General features: G+C 38.4%; 1 protein-coding gene across 1 annotated transcript; it reads right to left on the bottom strand.

Moving 5' to 3' along the window:
* Positions 1 to 26,898, bottom strand: PUM3 (pumilio RNA binding family member 3). The gene is made up of 18 exons (XM_083817652.1): positions 26,444 to 26,898; positions 26,065 to 26,165; positions 24,215 to 24,397; positions 22,290 to 22,425; positions 21,509 to 21,584; positions 20,589 to 20,682; positions 20,307 to 20,373; positions 19,387 to 19,561; positions 17,339 to 17,442; positions 16,735 to 16,813; positions 14,555 to 14,653; positions 13,748 to 13,801; positions 12,514 to 12,594; positions 8,678 to 8,820; positions 7,690 to 7,912; positions 7,202 to 7,289; positions 5,042 to 5,132; positions 1 to 240 (listed from the first exon to the last, which is right to left on the bottom strand). The coding sequence occupies exons 2-18, from the start codon at positions 26,153 to 26,155 to the stop codon at positions 111 to 113; spliced, it is 1,914 nt and encodes a 637-aa protein (XP_083673778.1). The 5' UTR covers positions 26,156 to 26,165; positions 26,444 to 26,898; the 3' UTR covers positions 1 to 110.
* Positions 26,899 to 27,821: the final 923 nt, after the last annotated feature.

Here is a 27,821-nt window from a genome sequence, read left to right as displayed (position 1 = left end):
TTTGTTTTAAAAATTATTTAATTTACAAATGCTTTTTAGACACGGAGCAGAATCTTACCAACTGGGAGTTCATTGCATAGTTGCATTTGAAGCTAAAAAGATCAGTTACACTAGGAAGTCAATTTCTCCAGTAATGCTTCTATTCCTTTTACATTTTTGTTCAGCTTCAACTTTGGGACAAGCTTTTTCAGTCCTTTTTTGACTGCATTTGCCACTTCTTGATCAGTGCTCCGGAGAAGGCTACAAAAGGAGGGGAAAAAAAAGGGACGTAAAAAGGTCAGAACATAGGTCATATGAAAAGCTGTCCATATTATGAAACAGTTAAATACTTCAGAACAAAATAGTTCAGGGCAGACTATTATCTTCTATTAGACAAAGATGTAAAATTTTCTGAAAGCATGAAATACCACATAAGAACACAACCAACACAGAATAAATCAGACCCAAAGGAACTGCAGAGCCCAAGTCCTATCTCCTGCTCAAAGCAGGTTCAAACATGAAGTCAGACTGGACTGCTCAGAGCTTCATCTGGGGTGTAAAGTCCCCCAGCCTGCATGGGCCACAGCTTTACAGCCAGCCAGGCTGTCCTGGTAGGAAAAGGCTTCCCCTCTCTAGCCTAAGACTCTTGTGTCTCAGCCTGTGCCATGCCTCTTGCCCTCCCACCACACATCACTGTGCAGAGCCTGGCTGCATCTCCTCCATCCCATCCTGCCAGTGCCAGGGCTGCTGCTGGGTACCCCAAAAGCCAACCCCTACTCCCAGCTGACCTGGCCCCGCACCACAGCTTCACCTTACAGGGCAAGGCCTCCAGCCCATGACTATACTGGTCAGCCACTATTCAACTCACTTCAGTTGTTGATACCTTTCTTGTAATGGGGGTCCTAAAACTGGATGCAGTGACGTACGTCTAATACACATGAAGTACTTTTAATATTCTAATTCTGTGCTTCCTTTATCACATGACTACAGAAACTTACCAGTCTTGGTAGGTTTTTTGTTGTTGTTGTCATCTTTGTTTGTTTTTAAAGATACTGCTTTTGGAAAACAAACCACCTTTCTTAGATAACTTGCTCCCCAGAAACAAGGAAATTCACAGTAAGTTTACTAGAAAAGTAAAAGTTTCTGCACTTGCACATACACCTACGCAGTAACTTCTTCACCCCTTCTTTCAGGCAGTAGTGAAATGTGCTCGTATTACAATACAAAATAGAGGTAATGGCACATCTATTTTGCCAATTCTAAATGGTGGGTGAACACTGCTTAAAAAGTTTTATGTTTTCTGCAGCCATTGTGTGCAACAGAATTAAAAGTCACAGTGGCATCCAAATAAACTAAGATTGGAAGCAAACTGTAACACATGTGCTGGTACCAAGACGGGTGTGTGATACTACTGGTCTTTACAAATCCTAAGATTCTTCCACCTGGATCACAAATTTGCAGCTATTTGAAAAACTTGCTTCTAGCATACTCTTTAAACAAGCTTTTAGCAGTCCTCCAATACATAAAGGAGACCTACAAGAAAGCTGGAGAGGGATATTTTATCAAGGACAAGAGGCAATTGCTTTAAACCAAGATAGGGTAGATTTAGATTAGATATAAGGAAGAAAATCTGTGATTCTATGATTCTGTGCATTAGATATGGCAAGCTGAACTGAATAAAAACAAAACAGAAATTATTATAGTTTAAGAAGAGATTTAAATTTTACCTCCTTATGACTCTGTATCCTGTGCAGGATGACAACACAATAGGCAGGAAAGCATGTGATGCCCATTGGGCAGCAGTACTATTTTCAGCCACTTTATTCCTACATTTAACTCTATGACTAACAGCTTCCAGTGACAATGGAAGTACTTACATGCTACTTTTAGCTGTAGCAGTATTTAATCAAGAGGCCTTCCTTAAAATTGAATTCAACACAGGCCCAGAGTCGTACTTTTTCAGCTTTTCTGTAGGTCATGTACACCCATTAAGAGCAAGAAAGTCAAAAGTAATGACAAAAGATGTGCTGAATACATTGGCAATTAACCTAGAGAGACTCACCTGGTTTGCTACCTGGAACGAAAAGCATACAGAAGTGGCAGCAAGCCATTTTGGACCACACTTTGATATTTTAGAAGGGAATTTCATCTGCCAGTGGCTGTATGAAAACATGTAAAGCTGTTTTCAAACTGCTGGAATCCACAGGTATTTCAAGACACCACATTTTTAATGTGGAACATCTACATGTCTAATAATGCAGCCAAAAGATTATGATAGTCTTTTTTATTCTCCTGAAAGTTCTTCTAAAATCTGGTAAGCAGATATCTATGTATTTTGTGGATATAAAATGTAACTTCTACAAGTTACAAAAATTGCACACGGAGATGAATAAATCAGTTCGCATATCTATCCTGATGTAACATATCATTGGCAAATTCAATACACTGAGGAAAGGTCAGATGTAGAGATATAACTAGAATAGCATCCATAAAATTCAAGTACTTAAAACATTTTATTTACATTAAGCTTGACTGTAATGTCTGCAGAGGGCTCTCTCATAACCTAAGGACTCTTCTAATACTGCACGCTTGTACTAAGTCAGAAGCAGGTCCCAGATTCTTTTATAAAATTAAAAGCAATTAGGACAATGAAAGGATAGTGTTCAGAGGATACCAGGTAACTAATCAGTTGACTGCAGTCAATGAGCTGCACATAACTGGTGAATGAGCTTAAACAACTAGAAAGCCAAAAGCTTCAAATGGACTGACTGAGTAATCCTGAGTTTCAGATCTGCATGTAACAGATGGCTTCCAAAAGCCAACAACACAATAGAAATTAATCACAGTTTCAAGGGGAACTGTCAGTATCTGCAAGTTACCTCTGTAAGAGGGATCTGAGCTCTTTTATGATAAAAGAATAACTTTTTTTTTTTTTAGATGAGAAGTTTTAAAAAAACTCAAGTGATTCTATTGAAACAAACTGCAGTCATTATACATACACGACTAAGTTAAATTTATCACTGCTGTACAATTCAGGTAACCTCTCTACATTTCAATGCAAGCAGTTGAACAAGAACAGGACTAATTACATGTGTTACTGAGCTAAACGGGTGTCACATGGTATGGAACAAATACAGCCAGTTATATTTATGTGTTCTCAGCCACCTAAACAAAAGGGCATCCTGTCTAAAGAGTCATTAAGAGAACCTCAACAGATTCAGATTTACTTAGAATCAAAAAGGAATGCTACCCCCCCAACACACACACACACAAATACAACAAATAAACCACAACTCCCCACTACTTTTATATCTCCATCCAGATAGATGAGGTTCAATTTCGGTGAAAATTGTTCAAACTGACAGACCAGGAGATAAGCTCCCCTACCTGGTAACAAAGTACCCTTGTCAAATCCCCACCCTATAGTGCCATGTATAATATCAGAAAGGAAAAAAATCACATGCCTCCTTCCTATGTCATTTCCATAAAATAACATCACTCCTGTGTTCACTTCTACTAATATGTAATTATTAGTTTCCTGTTTTTTCCAAAAGTCTTCAAAAGCTATTGAAAAGCTGTTGTCATACTGACAGCTGAACAGCTATTAAAGCGTCATGCATGGAAAAAAAATCCACTAATTTACTTCAAAACATTATCTGGACAATCAGAATAGCTTAGCACATAAACCAGCAACAGCACATGTTAAATCAATCTCCTCAGTCTTAAGTTAGAGAAAGAAGTCCAAGCATGAACACACTGTCAGTGCACAAACCTTTATAAGAGATCTCTACTGAACATCTGTGCATAGGATTAGATTATAGGCATTAGATACATTTACTGTAGTTGCAAGATACAAAAAAAAAAAAAAAGCATTCTACTTTTGTTAACAGAACCATCTTAACCGCCATATCTATGACTACTGTGATGCTGTGTAAACTCTTCTTGTACCCAGATTACCACTACTCTTCTACTACCAATTCTTCTCAGTAGTGATCTGAGTGGCAATGACTAAACAAGTCAGAATTAAACTCCAATTTCAGAAATAGGCCTTCTGTTAAACAGCTTTTGATTCATCTTGCAAAAGAGAATGAACAAAGTAGCCTAACCCTAAGGTAATAAGAAGCAGAGATGGAAAGCAGTCATCAAGGAACCCAAAGTAACTTTAGGAGGAAAAGTGAGGTGGAAAAAGGGAGATGTTTCATTTTTCAAAAGTATGTTGTCTGTTTGAATTGTTTGCTGATTTTGGCTCAGTGAAGTCTTTATGAGGAGCAAGCAGTGTGATGCTGACCCAGCAGTTCCAGAACACAGACCACACACTTAGGCCTTAAGACAAAACCTTGGGTTTCTATGACCTGACACTGACATTTAGTTACCATGTGAAAATAGCAATGGTTAATACAACTGTTGTGAAAATAGCAATGGTTAATACAACTGTTGGCATTTGATAAAAACAAAATTGTCATGTTAGTGGTCTGATTCCTGTGCACTCTTTTTGATCTTACTAGTTGTATCATTACAACTTTCAAGATGTAAACCAATCAGCTCATCATAATCCTTTGCACCGTCTATTCCAAACACTTTCCTACTTCAGTATGAAACACGCTCAGGCTCCATAATTAATGCATCAAGACAAAGTAGCAAGTTACAGGAAAAAAAAACACTGTATTTGTGCATACTGACCCCAGTCACAGGTATTTCAGGGTTAATTATTTTAATGTAGCTATATGTGGAGTCCTCCTTTAAGTCTTTTGCATTGGTAAAACATGCATTGGTACGTATAAGATCAAAAAATGTTTTTTTTTTTTTTTATCTCAAGATTTCTTCCAACACAGAACTACTTCCTAGAACTACAAAACCCTGAGCTCAAGGGACAACCTGTAGAAATTCAGCTTTGAATTTTTCCAGTACTTTATTCCACTTGAAACTTAGCAGTGGCATGGAAGACAGTATTCCATAAGCAAAAAATAGAATTATGCTGGTAGAAATTACAACTAATGTTCTCTTAGCTGTTCAAGAAATTAATACTGGGACCTAATCAGAAATAGTCATGAACCTTACATACCAACAAAGAACAATGGCACCTCGATTTACTTTCGTCCAGGTCTTCAAATTCTCAATACCAACACGTTCCACCAAAGTTCTTCCAAAACAACCTGTAAAGCATGGGAAAGGAGCAGGGGGAGAAAAAATTAAGACAGTAACCTTATACAAAAAAACATACTAAAAATTATCTGTGGCTGCAATTTAATCAAATAGATTTTATCCATCAAGTATTCACAAAGTTATGCTCTCTTGAAATACTTGGCTATTCAATGCACTGATACCTCTGCAAATGGTAGTCCCAAGCATTGCTTAAAATTAGACAGTAACAACACCGTGACAGTTTACTATTATAAAACAGTATATCTGCTGCTTCTCTTTTGTATGGTTTCAAAGACTATCCACATCTCAAAAAAGGCAACCACTCCAATGGAAGAACTTCGTAAGAATGACATCAACACAAGAGATAATTACATGCAACTTACTAACACAGACACCTCTGCTGAAAAATGCTGTTTTCAAGCATTTGAAGCTACAACCAAAAAAACAGAATTTGTACAAGGTGCAAATTGACATGACAAAACAACATACCCTCTGGTATCTTCAGACCAAATCCTTTAGTGACACATGAAAACCAACTTGACTCTTTATTTCTCTTTCAGTTGTACTGGTGCTACAGGGCTCTACTTCTTCAGTACCTTTGAAAGCCTAAGCTGATTTGCATTACACTAAATATGTATGTAAAAGAAAGAACCAAAGCTGACCACAAGCCCATAGCTGAATTTGAAGAACTGAAATGGACATCCCATCCCTGGAAATGTTCAAGGCCAGGCTGGACGGAGCTTTAAGCTAACTCATCTAGTAGAAGGTGTCCCTGCCCATGGCAGGGGGTTGAAACTTTAAAGTCCCTTCCAATCCAAATCATTCTACGATTCTATGAACTTCAGGGAACCAGCTCTTACAACTTGTAAGCTGAGCAAATTTATCAGGAAGTAACCAAATGAATCCCCATCTTCAGCCTCCCAATAAACACTGAAGCTATTTTTCACTGTCACTTTGGATTAGAATTCCAACTGAAAAACAGGTCAGTTTTTATTCAGCTGTTCCCTATGTGATAATGATTTGGTTGTTTTTTTAATGCTAATTCAATAATCTCACAACAATTCTGAATGGCACACTCTTCAGACGAAATCAAGGAAACCAAAGGGAAATACTTGTGTTTAAAAAAGGAATTGTGTATTGCTAGCAGAAAAAAAAAACAAAAACAAAAAAACCCCACAACTATTGTCATCTCAATTAGTCTAGTTTCTGAAAGACAGTCAGATAAAACTTCCTCTTTGAACATTTCCAATCATGCACTTGGGGAAAGTAATAACAAAACAGCCTCCTTCAAGAAACATTTAATAAAGGCCAGCAACCTCTTATTTTTAAAAGGAAACAGTAGATGGCTGGACACTAAGAAAAAAAGGGTTTAACACAATGAAAAAGCCCCCTACACACAACAGAAGTTCAGATTATACTATGCCTCCCACCCATTTCCATTTTTCAAGGTTTTCATATGAAAAAAAAGTAATCTCTATTAGGATATGGTGATTCACAGAACAAGATTTTGCAGTTACATAATAAAATGAGTTCAAAAAAGCTAAATTAAGATGAGAACATCTGTGCCCAATCTCTACCTTCTGGGATATAAAATAGCAAAGATGTCCTATTTTTGTGCCTGAATTATTGTAGCAACAGTTATAAGGCAGTAACTCAGCACCACTAATGAACACAGTATGGATTACAGCTTGGCTTACAAGCAGTAATGAAACGAGTCTTCCTGTCAGAAAGGCTTTACCTTTTCTATAATTATCCTTTAAATTGCTGTGTATTTGAGCAAAGAAAGACATTTTAAGCGCAGAAACGAACACAGTCCCAAACACACTGTAAACCCAGAGAACAAAAACAGACTAGTACTTGCTTCGTACAAAAAAAACCAAACAAACAATCTTTTGCATTCTGTTCATGTAACAACTCACAACAGCAAAAAAAAGATAGTAGCAATGATTTTAGAGGGTATGTTAAATTTTCCAAATATCAGTATGTTTAAAGAAATAAATGCAGCAATCTTATTTTAGGTCAGTTAACTGATCACTTCAAAGTCAAAATTTGATCAAGTACAGCTGAATTTCAAACATACCTTCTTTTCCACTCTCTCGCATTTTTTCATCTTGCTCTATTAGCCATTTCAGTACTAAATGACCTGCTGGATGTTCTGCAATGTGAAGCTTTAAGAGGGGAAAAATACAAATTATTCAGTGATAACAATACAAAATGTAGTTCCATAGTTACTTCTGCATGCTTTATCTACTTTTCCCTTTGTGGAAAGCCACCACACCACACTTATCCATTTAGTCATTACCTATGCAAATATCAGCAAGTCTGATGCAAACATCTGAACACTTATTTAAAATGACCGGTTCATTTATTTATTTTACTTTCTGCCCTGTAACATCTGACTTTTAGTAATATAAATTGTATCTGTTGCTCCACATCCACTAATGTTTCATCTATCACTGCTAAGACTTCGTGCTTACTTAGCAGAATCTCAAGGTCTTGTTGCCTCTACATGAATATCCAGACTTTTCATGTTTTCATAGATTCCAAAATTTTCCTCTGTTACATTACCTGCCCATCATGGCCACCTGGAACCAGCTCTTCTGCTGCTAAATTAGCAATTGCATCTAATGTGGGCTGGATTTCACCTACAGCTGTTCTTAAAATGTCAGCAACCAAGACAAAAGTAGCTTTGTCCATCACTACTTCTTGACAATGTTCTTGCAAATATTCTAGCAAAGGTGGGGAAATGGCTTCCAGGAGTTCACGGCGGCGGAGTTCTGTATTCTTCTTGCTAACGAAAGAGACAGCAAATTACTGTAGTAGACTTGCTCCTCATACACATCAAGTCAAAAGAAATTCAGAATACACATACTATTTGAGACAGCTATATATTACTGAAGAGTCAAAACAAACCATTATTCTTCCCTCTGTTTCACATACAATTAAATATTGCACACATTTTAAGAACACACAGAATAAGGAAGTATACAGCGTTTAAAGCTGTCAGTAAACTTCATAGAGTATTTCATTAGCAAGAGTTACTTGACCTCCATATACTGTCTATTCATTCTGTTACCTCAGCTACTGAGAGAGATGCTTTAACAGTTCACTAATCATCTAAAGTTGCTGCTTCTTCAAAAACCGATAAGCTTCATTGTCATTATCAATATCGGGGACTGAATTCAAATGAACATTTTACACTTCTATTGCTAGACTTTAAGATATACTTTTATGCAACTCAAAACGCATATTAAAATTTTACTGTTATTCTGTATTTGATATAGGAGTTTAAACAAAGAACACATTGTATTTTTTGCCCTTTACAAAAGGGGAAAACTGCTGATCACCAGTACACTGATAATCACCAATCATCACACACAAGCTTCAAACCAAATGTTTAAGAGTTAGGACTTCAGACTAATATACCTAATAGTATTTGCACATTATATAAAAGCGTTTACATTACTTAGATATATTATAAAGAAAATTTATCATGGGAAAGTTGGATGAACTCTTCTGGACTCTAGAAAAAATTTAAACTTGATATCTCAGTTACCTATAGGCATTTCCATCACCCTGTTGCAGAAGTGTGATGATTTCTGGAACAAAATGTGCAGGGTCTCTAGGACTTAGCAAGTACAACAAAACCTTTTTTCCATGTTTGTTGTTAATAATACTGGGCAAGGAAGCATTTATTTCCTGTAAAAGCAAACAAACAGCAACAAATATAAGTAAGTTTTGAGTTACCAGTAATTACTGATTGTCTTTCAAACACAAAGCTTAGGAAAACTAAATATTGTGAATAGGATTCATACATGCTTCTAAAATTAAATCCAAAAAACCCCTAATCCAAAAGCAAGTTTGCAGAAGTGAAAGAAATGGAAAAAAATATTAAAGGTTTGATGCATCTGCTAAACAAGTCTTAATGTAATTGATAAGAAAAGTACTTTGAAAGAACAAGATTTATTCTTTGTACTTGCTTGTATCAGCAAGAACACCACATATTCTGGTATGTCAGATGGTGTACAGACATAACCTGAGTAGAAGTCATAACCTCAACAGACCAAACATACAAAGCATCATCTATCACATCACCTACAATCAATCACTGAAACCATGCTGATTTTGAAATGGCTGTACATAAGTACATACACACTGTTGACAGTGCTTAGGAAGGAAAACTCCATCTTAAATTGATCACAGAACATCAAAGAATAACAAAAAAGTTTCAATAACTGAATAAAGCTGACTTCTGCCAGAAGCACTACCAGTATTATTTGCAGTTTATTTAAGCATTAGAAGAAAACACTGGGCTTTCTCCAGAGACCAGCAGATGGCTAGGAATAACTATTTTGTGAGCTACAGAGTAGGTACATCACGCCCTTGTGCAATGACAGGGCTAAGGAAGAAATGCCTTATTATATAATGGAATTTTCTTGCTAATACAAGTATTTCGTTATATTTGGACAGAAGCACCTACATTAGCCCATAGGTTTGTACTCACATTTTTGTCAGCATCTTGACAAATGCCCTTTCATAGAGTAATAATTTTCTTTTTATGCAAGTAACACTGGAGAACCCTGAATACCATCCAGATATTCATGACTATTGCAACAATCAATTCCCTCTTGAAGTGTATCTACAAATGTCACCATTTTTAAAAACAAAGGAAAAATAATCCTGGACTTTGAAATCAACCTATGGCACAGCCATCTAGCATAAAAAGAAATGCTTTTATTTTCTGTTAAGTCCTTCAAAAATTCTATTTCCCCCTCTGATTCTGTGATTCTGAAGAATTACCGAACTTCCTCACCAGAGCTGTGAGAAAGTACCAGGAGAAACTCTAAATGGCAACGGGTATTGTTACATTGGTAACATTATCCTAGCAATGCTTACTCAGAATTCTTACAACCTTCCCTCTGAAATCTGCCTGAATCCTAACATGTGCCAAACACACATTTTACAATTCCAATCATATATGAAGGTTTAAGACAACATACTTATTCTCTGGTCTAGGATTAAGACTCTGCGTAGCTGAGAGATAAGGAAAGACTTTCCTCTGAGGCTTTTAAGAGCTTACAACTCTCTCTTACATGGGAATTCCCTACCATTCTGCCAATCCACATAAGCAATCTGTTTTATAATACAACAACAACAGAAAAAAAAAAGACTTGACAAACACTGCTTTTTCTCTTCCCCAGATCTTCATTATTTTCTTTCCTTCAATTAAGCTTTTAGTATGGACAGAATGATTAACATGTATAAAGTATTTCAGAAGTCTAACTTTAAGAAAATTAAGTTTTTGATTATTCCATAGAGTGTGCTTCAAGACGTGATTTCTTGATGCTTCCACCTCATCCTCAAGTTACTAGTTTTCTTTCCCCATCTGAAGAGCTGGTTTTGATCTTACTTGATACATTTTTCCTTTTCCTTGACACCTTTTTCATATTTTTGGCCTCATATAAGCCCAGACAGGCTAATTCGGTATATGCAAAGGCCACTCCTTCTTATTCTCCTTTACTCCTCTGTCCAGATTGATGCAGTCACATGACCGAACAGTAAACACTCCATTACCCGGGATAATATAAGGAGGTCTCAGATGGCAGAAAACCACAGGTGATGCTGTAATTAAATGGCACTTTGGGAGCTAAAGTCAAACACAGTATCTTAACTAATAAGTGCCCAGCAAGCTGAGTGCTTGTAACATAGCACAGTAAGGCATCAGCGATCTTGTACAAGGATGCCCTGATCTTTCAGGGCTTATTTGTTTGGAACTTGCCCAAAGGTGTTACATTGTTGAATAGACTCTGGAAACAAAGCCAGCTGTGATCACAGTTAATATACCTAAGGAACACAAACCACCTCCACACTGAAACGCTTTCAATCTTTCTACACACATAGGAGAGGAACAGACTTCATGATGAATTTCCATGTTAGGATACACAAACCCAATTCCCCCTATACAACATTCCAAGCAAAAGCAAAAGCAAGGCAAGCCTCCTCATGACCGGTTTCTCATACTCCTTCTCCACATGTAGAGCATTCACCTTATCTACACCTCCTTGCCACTGCCTCCCAACCTCTGTGATCCCATGTATATCAGTACTGTGAAAAAAGCTATCACATGAGTATGACTATAAGCACATTGCAACCTATATATATCAACATTAATTATTTTACCTGCACGAAAATTGTGTGCTATAAAGTCTCTTTTCTCAGTGTGAAAAGACAACTTTATGGTCATTTACAGTTAAACCAACTTAAAAGCAATAACTTTTGCATGTAAACATGGTCTACGTAGAAATACCTTACTACCATTAAATCATTTTTTTGAAAGAAAGTGGGGAAATAGGGCATTCCAGAAGGAAGCAGATGAAGACTAGAACATACTACCATTACTGTTCATCATGCAACTTCATGCAGGTGCTGCAAAATAGCTAGAGTGCTCTTGTGTTTCAGACACCTATCTATATCCATTTTGAAAGTCTGATAAAAATATTACACGGATTTTATCCAGAATGCCAATTTTCATTTAATTATCAACACATTATGTCAAGTATCAAATTCTGAGAGTTAATGTGAGTCTACATATTCAGCATCCAGACAAAAGTCTCCAACTAATTGTTCTTGTTCAAACTAATGTTATATTACGGTAAAATCACAGAAAACTCTGGGTTGGAAGGGACATTAAAGAATATCTGCTTCCAATCCCCCTGCCATTGGCAGGGGCATCTTCCACTAGACCAGGCTGCTCAAAGCCCCATCCAACCTGGCCTTGAACACTTCCAGTGATGTGGCAACCGTAGCTCCTCTCCGCAACAGGTTGCAATGCCTCACAACAGTACAGTCAGACATGTTGCCTTGTTCCTCTAAGATAATAACAGCTCATCTTGAAATCTTACTTTCCAAGATACTTTTTGGAAATGAGCTAAGTATGTTAAATAACCTTTTTTACAACAAAAAGCTTACATTACAATGACACTCTAGCCATGGATATCATTGATTTTTTATGTTTGCCCATAAAATGTATAAGGAAACTTCCTCATTCGAAAGTTTTACATCGCTTCAATCCCCACAATACTAGCAGAGCTCAAACTTTTATGACAAAGACATTTTCCATTAAAGAGACTGAAGTCATTCACTAGTTAGAATGAACATATACAAAAAGGGTAATTTTCAGCAAGCAGTGAATCCAGCTTAAATTCGAATTCAATAAATTAAAGTGCTGAGTCATCTATGACAAGAAAAAATGACACAAATATAAGGAAATATAAAAATTGGAAAGGAATTAAATGATTTGTAACAAGTGGATGGATTCCTACTTTGATCCTCCAGTACAATGACAAATACAAAGACACTAATTAGTACAGTACTTCAGGAAAAACTACTTACAGATATAATTAACTGTTTCACAAGTTTAGTGTCATCGACGCAATCAAATGCTGCCAGCAAGACCAAATGAGAAAATTCACCCTGCAAAGATGAGACATGAGAAAGCTTCACAAACATGTAGCCGAGTTCTATGAACACAGTACCTCATTTACAATCAACATTTATGACAGTTTGTCTCAAACATGGTACAACATGAGTCTTCAAGCAAATTCTGTCCACTGTCACAGAATGTCACAGAAAACCTCACATTTAGGCTCTTTGAAAGCAAGAGCTTGTTTGTTTGTTTGTTTAACAGAAGCCTCTTAAAAAAGATTTCATCAGGCATTATAACTTGATACATTGCTTTATCATATGCAAGCCGTTAACCTCATCCAATTGTATAATAATAATCATTTGAAATGACAGGATTTGCCTTGCTGGAACACATAATCATAGAATGGCTTGGGTTGGAAGGGACCTTAAAGACCATCTAGTTCCAAACCCCCTGCTGTGGGCAGGGACGCCATTCACTAGATCAGGTTGCCCAGGGCCTTGTCCAACCTGGTCTTGAACACCACCAGGGATGGGACATCCACAGCTTCTCTGGGCAACCTGCTCCAGTGCCTCACCACCCTGTGAGTGAAGAATAGCTACTCTGTTGGTGTCTCAGTCTCCAATCATACTTCTCATTAAAAAAATAATTATAGACTTCTTCCATTGTACGTCAATTCAATATTAATTCATTTTAGAGCCCCCTGACTTAAAAATGTATTGAGCATGTTCTAAAACTAATATGCTTAAACAAGTTTTCCAATGACATCCCTAGCGTATCTTAATTTTTGTTGTTCTTCTGCATACAGATTTTATTTCTAATAAATTAACGAAGGCGTAGTATGAAGACAAAATATAGAGATGGACTTGAAAATATCTGCTCTTTCTGTCTTAGACTCTCCTATAAACTAACTCTCCTACACATTAATTGAAGAAAAAAATGTAGAAAAAAAGATTTATAATTAACTCAGCTATTTTAGAGAATACTAGATGTAGTGCCTGCAACAAAGCTTCTTAGTGTCTCCAAATAATCAAGTTGAATACATTCCATACTATCTAGTACAGCATCACTATTGCAAACCTCATTTTATTAAGACCTTACAGTTGTTTCTACTACCAAAGCACATTAAAATCAGCCTTTAAGCATTAAATCAGGTATTTAAGAAATTTTTATTTATGAAATAAATGACTAATGAACACTCACCGTTGCTATTTTTTCAATATATGTCTTCATAGTTTTCACAATGACTTTTCTGTCCTATCCAAAAAGAAAAACTTGAGTGAGCCTATAACGTCAGTGATTCTGAACAACTGAATTGTTATTAACACCTTCAAAAAGATAACCTACATTTTGCTTCCTAAAGCACAGAATAGTTACCGATGTCCAACATTTGTAATATTAATCAACACCTAAACAGCAGTATAAATGGCTAAATCTGAATTGTGAAAGAGTCAGTCTCAGGGCTGTTCTGTGAGATGTCCACATGTTCACTCTAGGAATGCGAGAACATAAAAAAGGGGCAACTTAAAAAAAAAATATTCACCTATATCCTGTCCATTCCTTAGGAAACAAGAATGCACTTGGCACTCATTGCTTGGAAAGAAACCCATTCAACATGACCTGAATCTTTAAAGAAGTAAGGACTCTAACCTGTCACAAAACACCTTTGCTAGCATGGTATTTTTCTGCAGAAAGTTTCCCCAGGTTTGTTCTTCTAGATATTACAATCATTACTCAGTCTTCTTTAGAAACACTACTAATCTCCAGTCCCTAGCAACCTTTTTTTATTTGTTTTACTGTCTTTAACAATCAAACTGTTTTTATAAGTCTCTATTTTTTGAAATAAGGTGTGTTTTTCTGTTTATGCAAAGAGATAGATCACATTATGGTATTTCCAAAAGCTGATACCCTATACCTACAAACCTTCAACCTACATGAGCAGTCATAGTCACATAGTCTCAGACCAGACTATTTTCAAGCAGAGCTGGGTAGAAAGGAACCAAACAGTACCTTGGGAGTACCATGCCATAAACAGTGCATTGCTACTCGGGCTCCATCATGAGTGTGTGCCAGGTATATGACAGCCTCTCTTATAGCTTCTATCATTTCCTGATGAAGAAAAAGGTGATAAGTAAAAAGGTGAAAGAAACTACAAGGAATTTTTGCTCATGACACTACAGAGAACATCAATGGTCCTATAGAATCGCTCTCAGTGGCTTGACCTACAAGAACGGGCCTCAAAAAGAATCCCAAAGACTGTAAATGACACAATCTTCCCTCTTCCAAAACTGTACATCATGTGAAATCCAAAGCATATCAAAGCCTGTCACTTGTCCTATTAGAAAAAATACAAGAAAAAGATCTTTGAGGGGATATGATTTACTTATACATACCGGGCACCAGCTAGAGAGCATGAAGAACTAAAAGGTCATCTACATATCAAAAGATGTAAATAAGATATGACAAAATTGAGCCAAAATTTGGTTTTCATATTGTGAGAAACTAAGTTGTGTTTTTGCAGTAGAGAACTAATTTTCTGTATTCAAAGGTAGTTGGTGTAGTCATAACAAGGAGAAATGCTAAGTAGGTAAGTGGACAGTAGAAGGCCTCACTGTTCCAAAATAAGGTAGAAGCTTGAGAAAAACAGGATGAGCAGTGTGGGAACAGTAAAACAAAGATCACAAGTTCTCAAAACATAAAAAAGGAAAAAAAGGGAAAAAGGAGAAATTAAAGGGTTGAAGAAAAAAAAAAGTACATATATTGTATAGAGGAGCATCGAGTAGCTTGTGAACCTGTAGTACTCAGCCAGTGAGGAAACAGGGGAGGTGATCAGGTGTCAGGTAACAGGGAATAAAAGGCTATGACTTGTTTACTAAAATGCGCTCCTAACTGGCAGGACGACCACCACTGCAATCACGAATAAAATAGATATAATAGCTTCGCAGAAGATCCTGTCTGAAGAAAATTATTTGAGATTTTTCTCACAATATCAAAGCCATCTGAAAATAACATCAGGCAAAAAAAAAAAAAAAAAAGACAACAACCTAGGTTACTAAATACTATTCCTGTTATTGTCCGATAGATACCTTGACATGGAGTTTCCATTTTTCTCCCTTTCTAGCCCTAGCTGCTTCTGGCTCTCTAGAAACTGCTCAATTACGACATTATTGGCATCACTGGCTATGTGCACAGGAAGGGACAGGTCTACAAAAGACGTTTCCAAATGGTTGCATGTGCACAAAGATGAAAAAAAATCAACCCACCTATCCTTTTCATAAAAAGAATATTCAAATGTTACCATATCTGTACAAAAAGACAGGCAAGGGAAAAGAGCTGCGCCCTTACTCTTCTTGAGTGGAATTATTACAGGAAACCATGCTCAGGAACCTTGAATTAGGTAAGATATGTATGTAGAACAGGCCACAAATAATACAATTCACTGCTCTTAGTTTTGACTTTCTTAACTGTAACAGAAAAAGAGCTCAGTCTAGCAGAAAATAGGTGAGACACACAGCAAGTCCAGAAGACTCCACTTGGCCTAGAGTCAGATGGCCCTGAGCTGCAGAACCAAAATGAGGACATTGGACAGGGTTTGGAGACAGGTGACACCAGGCAGGATACTAGCTCATACAGATGTCACTTTACTTGGATAAATTTAGGCCTAGTTTTTGCAAGGGTGGCTGGGGTAAGCTTAAAACCGCAGTTTAATACAGACATAGCAATACAAGCCACATGCTTGGCTTGTGGGCAGAAGACTTTCATCTGCTGACAGAAAGGACAGATTAGATTATACTTTGATGAAAAGTATTTTGTAAAATGGCTAGAAGAGGTTAATAAACTTTGAAAGCTGAATTACTACAATTAAAGCTGGAGACAAAGCTTCTTATTTTCCAGCTACTGAAAAGGAACATTTAGCACAGCCAGAGAAAACATTAGTTTTCCATCACATTAAGTCTTTGCATTATACTTTAATTATTTTAAAGTCAAACATCACCACCACTATTGCTTTAGTATAAAAGATCACTGTAAGTCTCCATAAAACAGCACTCCCCAGACACTTATCTGGATGACCAGATAAGAAAAATTGCAATTTCCCCTGTATTTCTTTGTAGCTACAACACTTTTATAACAACATTTAAAACATTTCATTGAAAGGTAAGAGAAAACAAAAACAACCAAAGGATACTTACAGATCTTTGTTTTGGAAGAGCATAAGTGAAAAAGTCCAAAAATACTTTATGTACCAGTGAGTGTTTTATCACAGCCTCTCTGTATTTGGGAAGAGGAAAAATGAGAAAAAGTCCCCCATTAGCAATGGTTGTAACATAAGCTAACACTGCCTCGTCTGTATTTCCAAAAAAAAAAAAAAAAGTCATTCAGTATGGCATGCAGAAAATATAGTCACTCTGAATAAGACGTTTAGCAGTTGCATTACATAGAAAATTCAACCAAAAGTAAAATTCTAAAACCTCTTAAGATATTTTTGCCTAAGACCACTCAAGATTCTTGTCCAATAGCATATTAAGAAGGCATACCACACTGTCCAGAGTTCTATCGGGCAGTGGCAGCAGGTAGGGCATTTTACTGTATAGAAATGGAGCTCATAATGATTTAAGATATTCGTTATGGCAATTTTGACAAAATCATTGTTACTTGTTACCCCCTGCAGCAATGTTACAGGTGAAAAGAACAGCAGTATTACTGCTGTTCTTCCACATAAGCAGATAATGTAAGTAACAAAGAAACAAACAGGTACATGCTAGATTGACACCTTGAGTTAGTTTTTGTCCTTACTTTTGTGCCATTGGTGTAAGAATCTGCTTCATTTCATCCAAGATAGCTTCTCTCTTTTCAGGCTGAGCTTCTAATACCTTATCCAGCGTTGGAACAACTGGTGTCTGAAACGAATGTCCATTCAGAGGTTTAATCATTCCCGGTAGGTATCAGAGTTCATACAAAATTATGTTCTTCAGTCCTTTGTCAAACAGTAATTCATGAACAATATCACAAACAAAATGAACTTTCTGCAAAACTATCAGCTTTTAAAACTAAAATTCCAAATAAAAAGTGTTATCTACTTTGAATATGTCAGAAGCTATGTACTTAAGTTCTCACAAACTTCATTAGCATTAGTCATTAGCAAACAAAAGCTACTTCTATGGACTGAACTGTTTTCTGGCAATTGCATTCAGCTTTTCATGAGACTGTCAGGTACAAAGTAAAATATATGAAATCGGCAGTGTGTTTAAGGGAGTCTTGCAGGACAGCAAGATGCATACATGCCTGTGCTCAACACAATAACACATCAATGAATTAAGAAGTTAACAGAGGGCCATGAAATTCCAGTCCAAGAACAGCATGTAGATGACTATATACTTTGAATACAGAACTAATTTCTGGTAGAATCACAGAATATCCTGAGAGGGAAGGGACCCACAAGGATCATTAAGGCCAACTCCTGGACTCCCAAAGGACCACCCAAAAAAAATCAGACCATGTGTCTGGGAGCGTTGTCAAAATGTGTCTTGAACTCCAGCAGGCTCGGTGCCGTGACCACTGCCCTGGGGAGCCCGACCCAGTGCCTGATCACCCTCTGGGTGAAGAACCTTTACTTCACATCCAGCCTGAACCTCCCATGTCACAGCTTCAAGCTATTTCCTCGAGTCCTATCACTCGTCACCAGATCAAACTAGACAGATAATTAGAAGAAAACTGTTTTCCTTTTTTTCCTATTTGCTATATATTTTCTGTATGCTGCTGGAATGGGAGTGGAGAAGTTGGAGACAGGAAGGGGAAAATGGGATCACAATTCAAAACTCCACAAAATTCTTTGTCTTTTAAGGATTACATCATAATTTCATATAAATCCACCTAATTTTGAGTCTAAGGTTTATACCACAAAGTATGATTATTTGAGGCACTCAAGACAAATGCTAGAATGGTAGAATCTTAAGACTGCATGCTTGATTTCAAAGATTGTATACTCCCAGAAAAATTACAGTCCATAAACACAGAAAATATGCTTTTTGCATTATAGTGTTGCAAAATGCTTTAATAAAACTTAAGATAACCTGTAAAAAAAAAAAAAAGCTTTCCAGTTCAGAAATGAGCTATTAATTTCCTATAAAATTTTACCAGATTTTTTTTTTTTTATGTGAGGTACAAAAGTCACTCTGCTGTAGTTAATAATAGGGTAAAACAGTTTCGTACTTTGTAGCAAATAGAATTGTTTGTGCCTCCAGTAACAGGGAACGAAATCAGCTAGGAAAATGAACTAAAGGTCAAAACAAAGCAGGCCACACTTAAAAATCTTTCTGCTGTCTGCTGGGCATCTGCATCTAAATAGTTTCACGAGTTTGGACTCAAGTCCAATAGTCTCTGCGGAAAAAGAAAACTAAACCAAAAATTAAGCTTAAACAGCATGCTGTACATATATACAAGCACATTTTCCCCACACTCAGTTCTCATGGGGCATAAGGCAGTTCTGACACAAAAGCCATTTACAGCATTATAGGGGAATTAATCCTAAATCTTATCTCAGCAAGGATGACTACATCAAGCTAGACACTATGATAACTCCAACTACAGAATACTAGACTGTCTTTGATGAGCAGAACAAGCTCATACATGAACGTAATACATTTCACATAGCTCAAACTGAAACACTCAACCTGTAATGGAAACGCACAACTTGCATAGCATTTACTTATGCTGAAGTAGAATGCATTTGGACAGCTCACAGAAGGGAAATTTATCACAAGTAGTAGGTAAGATAGGTAGGGTATCAATAACACAACATATTAGATACCACAACACCTTAGGCTAGAAAGTATTGAAGTCACCTTGTAAACCTGGAAAGTATTCCCATATAGTTCTTCTGTCAGCATATTTCTCTGCTCCAGAATGGCTTTGTCATTATAAGCATATTCCACTACAGCAGATGCTTCAGCATGACGGAGCATTTTTTTCACATGACCTTTAAAACTTTTTATTATTTCTGCAATTTGTGGTTTTGTCCTGTTTCACAGGGAAAGATTGATACCAAGAGTTAAAACATTAGGGAAGAGGTGATCTAGCATTAGTTTTATTTCTGGAAGCTTATCTAAGTGGTAAGTATTAGCATAGAAACCAGAACGTGCATACATCTGGATCAACATTATAGCTTTTACAAAAATACGGTGCAAAAACCAAGAATCTGCAGAAATTATGAAGGACGATTAAGTGTGCTTTCTGACACAACAAAAAGAAACAGTGGATAAATGCTGCAGAAGGATGACTCCCTGAAACACTAAGTTTCAGTGAGAACAGAACATCTTTACAAGCCAGTTGTTACATGTAAGGTAAAAATCAACTTTGAGCATGTATCTCAGCTTTTTTGTCACTTTTTCCTCAATTATGTGTACAGCTTTAGCTTTACCGCTTGCAAAAGAAAAACAACTACCAGCAATCACAGAATCACAGAATGGCTGAGGTTGGAAGGGACCTCTGAAGATCATCCAGTCCAACCCCCTAGGCGCAACAGAATCACCTAGAGCAAGATGGCATCCAGGCGGGTTTTGAGTACCTCCTGTGGAGGAAACTCCACAAACTCTCTGGGCAAAATACCAAACACTCCTGTCTCACTACGATTATAAACATGCTTCCAAATACAATTTTTTTGTTTGTTGTTTTAAATCATCATTGGTGCACTATTAAATTCCAGAGTATTCACAGTGAAAATGAAACAAAGCATGACAGCTAAGCAATCTCACTTCATACTCACCCATACATAAGAAATTTCTTCACTATATTTCTGGAATATTTTGACTTGCTCAACTCCACTAGGCTATCTAGAAGAGGGGAAAACACATTCAGCTATCTTTTGTTTTTCGTGACATTAACACTACAAAACAAGATGCCACTATTTAAGTAATTATTAAGAGCTCACTAGAAATGATCTATTATTTCAGCAAAAAGCAAAAAATATTTTAGAGAAAATAACTTGGCTTGTTTTAATGCACCTTAACAACAATGCACAAGCATACAAGTAAAAATAAAAAAATACCTTTCAATTCTTCAAATGTCTCTTGCCTTTGCTTATCGTTACCATACTGAATAAAGCACTGGATCACTCGAGTTGAATCATGTGCAAATGCCAGCTGCAGGACACATACATTTCATTATCCTAGGTCATTCATATGTCATTATGTACAAAATTTATTTTAATGCATTCTATCTCTGATACAGCTTTATGCCACATGTAACAGATAACTACTCTTATAATTGTCATTACATGTTGCAACAAATTAAGTTTTACGTGTTTTTACTGCTTTAGAAGTACTATCAAACAACACACAGAGAATACTTGCAGTTGCTGACAATTAAGAAAAACTGTAAAATGCATCAAGTATTTAACACTGAATGAAAACCATGAAATTTTATCTTGTTTTCTCTCATATTCTTTGGAATTTCTGAGTGAGTGTTACTCTACAGTTCCACTTGGAATACCAAGAATCCCTTTAGAATACAGCAATATTTCACTGCGAATTTGCACATTTCAAGAATTAACAGAAAGACTGTTTAGTACAGTTAATAATCAGGGCAATAACTTCTGTGAAGCAATACCACAAAGCAACAATCGTAATTAACCAAAAGTTTGAGTGGCTGATTTTAAAATTCATTTAAAATCGTTTCACTAGATTAAATCTGCTTGGCAAAACAGCCGTTCTTACAATAGCCAGCTGATAGGCAAAGCATCCCAGGACTACTGTTCTCAAATTTAAGGGGCAGAAGCAGCCTCTCAACCCTGCTAGTTTGTTTGTTTGGTTTTTTTAAACGTGGTTAAAATAACATTCCCTGTAGCTTCTAGAAAAAAAAGGTTGGTACTATATTATAGCATTTATACTTCACTATTCTTAACAGGAACTTTTGTGAATTTGAACCCATTACATGATGTTTGTTATATGGCATTGATTTTTTCCTTACATTTTTAATTTTTCCTTGAAGCAGCTTTTGTAGTTCATTCATCAACTTTTCCCGCTTCTCCTTATCACATTTCTTTCTACAAGCAGAGAAGTGAAACAGTCTTAATTAAGGAAACATATGATTCAGTTCTATCTATATAATGAAAAGCAAGATGGTAAAAACCAATATGAAATTAGCACCTGCTAATCCACATTTATGCTGACATTAATTAAAGCTGTGACTAGATATAATTAAGCAGTTTCAGTGCCTAGAAACCAAAACAGATAATCACACTTCGAAATAATTTTCTTCTGAATAACAATTAAGAAGACTATAAACTTAAATCTACAGTCACAGTTGTTCGTGTCACTTAGATACTTGATTCTTAAGTGTCTTATAAGCAAAACCGCAAAGCACATACAATTAGAGCATACTAGAATTAACTTTTCCTTCTGACAGGGGTCCTCAGTCTGAGAATTACACTAGCACAGAGAGATAATATAAACCTCCACATCTAACTGCAAGATCAGATCAAATCAGTATATGTTCTGTGGTTCACAAATCAAAAAACAAGACAAATCCTTAAATATTTTAGCCTAAAATAAAAGTGACACCAATTCAGACATTTCTACATTCCTAGCATTACAGAGCACCACACTTTGCTTGAATCCTCTACAGAACTACACGTAATGTTATGATCTACCCACAGAGTTTCACTGTAGAAATACAGTTTCATAAAACTACCAAAGGAGAAATAATCTCTTTGCAACTTATGACAATGAAAGAAAAAAAAAATCATTACCTTCTAACACTTTCCCATATTTGCTTTGATTTCACAATTATGTCATAATTACTTTTATCACTGAGCTGTCTGCTTTGCTTTAATTCCTTTTTTTTCTTTTTGAAGTCATTCCATTTAGGCTTCTTAGAATCTGACCCTGAAGACAAAAATAAACATATTTTCTATAATTAACAAGAGTGGAGCAAGGGAATTATTCATCAGAGTGAGCTGTGATAGCTCTGTTACTTCAGTTCCTAAGAAGTCAGGAGCTTTGCCAGCAGTTTCTCAGCTAGCTAATATGAGAGCAGAAATAGTTAATAAGCATGCTAAGCTAGTTATTTCCACTTCTAGAATACTGGAAGAACAAGGCAAACAATGACTTTCCTCAAAGCTCTGTCAAAGGACGCATCACAAACCTCTTCACAGCTTGAATATTGACCCTAGATGCACCTACCACCATGTGACTGCACAGCCCCAGGTAACTTTCCCTTTGTTCTTCATTCTGTCCACATATATACTAGTTTCATCTGTCAAATGGAAGGGAACCCCTAAATTAAAGATACATAACCGAAATCTCAGAGAAAGGAAAAAAATTAAAGATTTTTTGCAAGCTTATTCCTTTTATTCAGTCATTTTTTTCTAAACAGCAGGTTTTGCTATACAATAGCTATACCCTGCCACACAGCAAGTTCATTTAGGGCAACTTTCTATAAAGTGCCACAAAAATGAGTTAAGAAAAAAACTTCAAGTGTTTTAGTTCTATTCATATCCTGACAGAAGAGTTCATCATATATTACTTTGCTTTCCAGAAGCAAGTGCTAACTATCACTTCTATACGGAACAACATTAGAGATACAGCTTTGAAGTTTTTGGACCTTGAAGCACTGTTCTTTTTCATCTTTGCAAAAACACGTAACTAATTAATTACTGTGACAGTTCAAAAACCATACTCTCTTTTTACAAAGCGTATTTTAGAATTTCTGTATCACTTGTCCAAAAGTAATAGTGATACTTTGCTTTGATAACAACACCACCATGCAGTACATGGCAGGTTTTGCTTATTCTTATAAAAAACATTTAAAGCGGTTTGTTTTTAAAAAAGCTTAATATGAGCATTCTGTTGCTATTACGTTTCCAGACAATTAGCACTTTCCATCTGCGAAGCCATTCTGTAAATGTGCAACAGCCACTATACCAGAACACCCAACACTCTTTACCTGTCCTTCAGACGACTAACATTTTTCAAGTGAACTTCAGAATCCACCTTGCAAGATTCCACCTCTCATTTTATGTTGCTGTTTATGTTCAGTCATCCCAGTAGTTTTGCTTGACAGCAAAAGTTCTCATTTACCAAAGTTAAAAAATATATATATTTAAACACTGATAGGCATTTATTAGCCTCTCTATATAAAGACAAAAATAAGCTGTAAAGTGTATAAAAAATAACACAGTTTTTTTTTTTTAAGAGGTGACTAGATATTTTTCTGTGGTCCAAACTAACATAAAGAAGGATAATCAACTTTGTCTCACAAATGTTTTCATTCCAAATTTTTAGCCAGTACTTTTATGAGACGATTCCATTTCTAAGACAAGTCTATGAACAATTCTGTATTTTTCAGAGTTATGTGGAAACTATCACTTTCATGCTTGCCACAATATTGTCATTAAAATAATCACAGCTTTATGATGGCATATCAGTTATTTAAATTTGCTATTGCATCTTTACTTTTGACTTCCAAGAAAACTCTTAACTGTTGATTCTCATGACTTTCGCCTCAGGCTTAATCAGGTGAAATAAATTTTTACACAGAAAAGGCTAAACATAAAGTAAATTTGGAGTTTGTCAATTTGGAAAGGCGATAACAAGGTGTGGATAAAAGATTTAAATGAACAATGTGTTTATCAAATCCTTGTTTCCACTGATGTCCAGGCTTAAATCTGCTCACCTCCTTCTTCCCCATCCTGAAGTTTCCTCTTCTTTGCAAGGCTTTCTGATTGCTGTTTATTCTTGAACTGTTTGATACTAGCTCTTCCAGGTCTTAAATTTCCTTTCACAAATTTTTTGGAAGTGGATTTAGGCTTTCCCTCCTCATCTCCTTTGTTAAGAAATTTCTTTGGAGGACCCGAATCTAGTAACAAAAGGGAAAAAAAAAGTTAAAACATCACCCCAAAGTTCAAAATAACAAATTACAATTATAAAAAGCAGCAGACTACTTTATAATATGTAATACCAAACACATATATAGTAACAATTCTTTCTTGCTTCTCAAAGCCAGTGGTTTTTTTTTGTTTTGTTTTGTTTTTCAGTCCTTGGGTCCTCCAGTTTTCCCAAGAAATTTTGCCCAGGCATTATTTTCCAGCCTGCAGCATAATAGCCCAGACATAAAAAGGATTATTTTAAATTAAGGACATCAAAGTCACCAGTCCTACAATCACCTGTTCAGTTTTAGGTCAAAGCTGTTTTGACATCAGTTCTAACCATTTTGTTAGTTATGTCAGAACTAACAGAACAGAGCAAGTATTGAAGGATATTTTCTCCATCCTAATTCATAGCACTTCACATACCCTAGTTTCAATGAAGACTTGCTTCTTAATGTGGGAAAGCAAAGACCAGAATCAAAAAGTAAGCAATGTGAAATTTTTAACCAACGAATATTTTAGGTCAAACAAATATAGCTGAAGGGTTTGCAATCCAATCTCCTTCAAAAATTTCTGCTTCGTTTTTTCCAGTTTATTGACCTTACGATCAGCATAGTTTTGAATGCAACACAGAATCAGCCTGGTTTAGGTTGGAAGGAACCTCTCTCTGGAGGTCGTCTTGTCCAACCCCCAATATACAAGCAGTAATGCCTACAGTGAGTAGCCCACAACCATGATCAGACTGCTTTTGAAGACCTCCAAGGAGGGACACCCTGGACAACCTCTTCCAGTGCTCCATGCAGAGTGAAAAAGTGCTTCCTGATGTTTAGATGGAACTTCCTATGTTCCAGTTTGTGGTCGCTGTCTCTTGTCCTAGCACTGGGCACCACTAAAAAGAGCATCGCTCCATCCTCTTTGTACCCTCCCTTCAGGTGTTTATACACATTGATAAGATCCTCCTGAGTCTTCTCTGCTCCAAGCTGAACAATCCCAGCTCTCTTAGTCTGGCCTAACAGAAGAGGTGCTCCAGTCCCTTCATCACCTTGGTGGCTGCCCTCCACTGGATGCTATCCAGTAGGCCCATATCTCTCTTGTACTGGGGAGCCCAGCACCGGACACAGTACTCCAGGTACAGCCTCACCCATCCAGAGCAGAAGGGAAGGCTAGCCTGTCTTGATCTGCTGGAAATACTTGCCCACCTCTCCAGCCTGCTGAGGTTTCTCTGGACGGCAGCACAGCCCTCTGGTGTATCTGCCACCCATCCTAGTTTCGTGACACCTGCAGACTTGCTGCGGGTGCACTCTGCCCCACCATTCAGATCATTAGCGAAGATGTTAAACAAGACTGAACCCAATATTGACCCCCGGGGTGTTCTGCTCATTACTGGCTTCCAACTAGACTTTGCACCACTGACCACTACACTATGCGCCCTAGCATTCAGTCAGTTTTCAACGCACCTCATTGTCTGCTCATCCAGCACACATACATCAACCTCTCTATGAGAATCAGACGGGAAATGGAGTTTAAGGCACTACTGAAGCCCAAGCAGAAAACACCGCCTTGCCTGCCAGGCCAGCCGTTCCGCTTGGTCAGGATTTACCATAAAGCTCACGCGTGCCGCTGCACGGCCACCCCCCCACGGACGAAGCCTCCTTACCATTATCTCTCTTGAACTTCCTCCTTCCGTGCAGCGCCTTCCCATGAGGTGCCTTCCCGCTCCTCGCGGCCGGCCTCCTTTTACCTTCCATCGCGACGCGGCTGCACACCACACGAGAAGCGGCGTTAGCGGCCGGACCGACCTGCACCGCCCCCGGGTGCCGGCACCGAGCCCCCCCCCCTGCGCGGCGCGGCCACGATCGCGCCCGGGGCGGCGGCCACGAGGCTGAGCCGTCCCTGGGCGGCCGGTGCTCGTCCGGCCGCGGCACCAGCCCGTGCCCGGCCGGCTCCCGGCCCCGCTGCGCCCCCCCCCCCGCCCCGGATCCCCCCATCCCGCCTCCCCACCCCGGATCCCCCCATCCCGCCTCCCCCCCGCTCACCGCCGGCCCCGCCGCTCCCCTCACGCCGCCCGCACCGCCGGCTGCCGCCCGCGCCTTACGCCACCGCGCGACAGCGTGAGGCCACCAGCCGTAAAGCGCCGCCCGGCGTGGTGGTGGTGGTGCGCAGCACGGGGGCCCCTTGCCCTACGTCAGGGGCAGCACTGGGCAGTCCCTGGCAGGGGACTGGCAGTGGGGAATTCCGCCACTGTGCGCGCGGTGCTTCAGACGTTAACGCCGTGCCCGACAAATTCACGTGAAAACGGGAAGAGAAGGAGTGTAGTTTGGAGCTTGGTTTAAATCGAGGGGCGTACGCAAGGGTGCTTGCGCCCAGCCAAAGGCTTTGCATCACTGCTTGAAAAAGTGTCTGTAGGGCATAGAGTCACAGAACCGTTAAGGTTGGAAAAGACCTCCGGGATCATCTGGTCCAAACATCCCCCTACCACCGTCACCCACTAAACCATGTCCCTAAGCACCACATTCGATCTTCCCTTGAACTCCCCCAGGGACGGTGACTCCACCACCTCCCTGGGCAACCCGTTCCAATGCCTGACTGCTCTTTCTGAGAAGAAATTTCTCCTAATTTCCAGCCTGAACCTCCCCTGACACAACTTGAGGCCATTCCCTCTAGTCCTGTCAGTAGTTATCTGTGAGAAGAGGCCAACCCCCAGCTCCCCACACCTTCCTTTCAGGTAGCTGTAGAGAGCAGTAATGTCTCCCCGAGCCTCCTTTTCTCCAGACTAAACAACCCCAGCTCCCTCAGCCGCTCCTCACAGGACTTGTGTTCCAGGCCCTTCACCAGCTTCGTAGCCCTTCTCTGGACATGCTCCAGGGTCTCGATGTCTTTCTTGTAGTGAGGGGCCCAAAGCTGAACACAGTACTCGAGGTGTGGCCTCACCAGAGCTGAGTACAGGGGGACGATCACCTCCCTGGTCCTGCTGGCTACACTATTCCTGATCCAAGCCAGGACGCCGTTGGCCTCTTGGCCACCTGGGCACACTGCCAGCTCACGCTCAGGTGAGCATCAGCCAGCACCCTCAGATCCTTTCCCTCTGCACAGCTTTCCAGCCACTCTGCCCCAAGCCTGTAGTGCTGCATAGGGTTGTTGTGGCCAAAAGTGCAGGACCCGGCACTTAGCCATGTTGAACCTCATCCCATTGGCCTCTGCCATCAATCCAACCTGTCCAGGTCTCTCTGTGGGGCCTTCCAACTCTCTGGCAGATCAACACTTCCCCCCAACTCCGTGTCATCTGCAAACTTACTGAGGGTGCACTCAATTCTCTTGGACTTGTGACAGTCCAGGTGGAGCAGCAGGTCTCTGTTTCCACCTGAACTGTGGGGGTTTCTTCTGCTTCTTGTCCCAGAATTCCAGGTCGGGAGG

Source organism: Anser anser, assembly GCF_964211835.1.
Source record: "Anser anser genome assembly, chromosome: Z".
NCBI lineage: Eukaryota > Metazoa > Chordata > Aves > Anseriformes > Anatidae > Anser > Anser anser.
Note: the sequence above shows the minus strand (reverse complement) of the source record. Positions and strands in the feature narration are given on the sequence as shown.

Excerpts from the sequence above, each read along its gene's own strand:
- PUM3 (XM_083817652.1), bottom strand. The coding sequence starts at position 26,155 with ATGGAAGGTAAAAGGAGGCCGGCCGCGAGGAGCGGGAAGGCACCTCAT. Across the intron at positions 21,585-22,289 it reads ATATGGGAAAGTGTTAGAAG|AAAGAAATGTGATAAGGAGA; the intron begins GTAATGATTTTT and ends CTCTGCTTGTAG. Across the intron at positions 17,443-19,386 it reads ATACTTTCCAGGTTTACAAG|ACACCAGTTGTTCCAACGCT; the intron begins GTGACTTCAATA and ends CATTCGTTTCAG.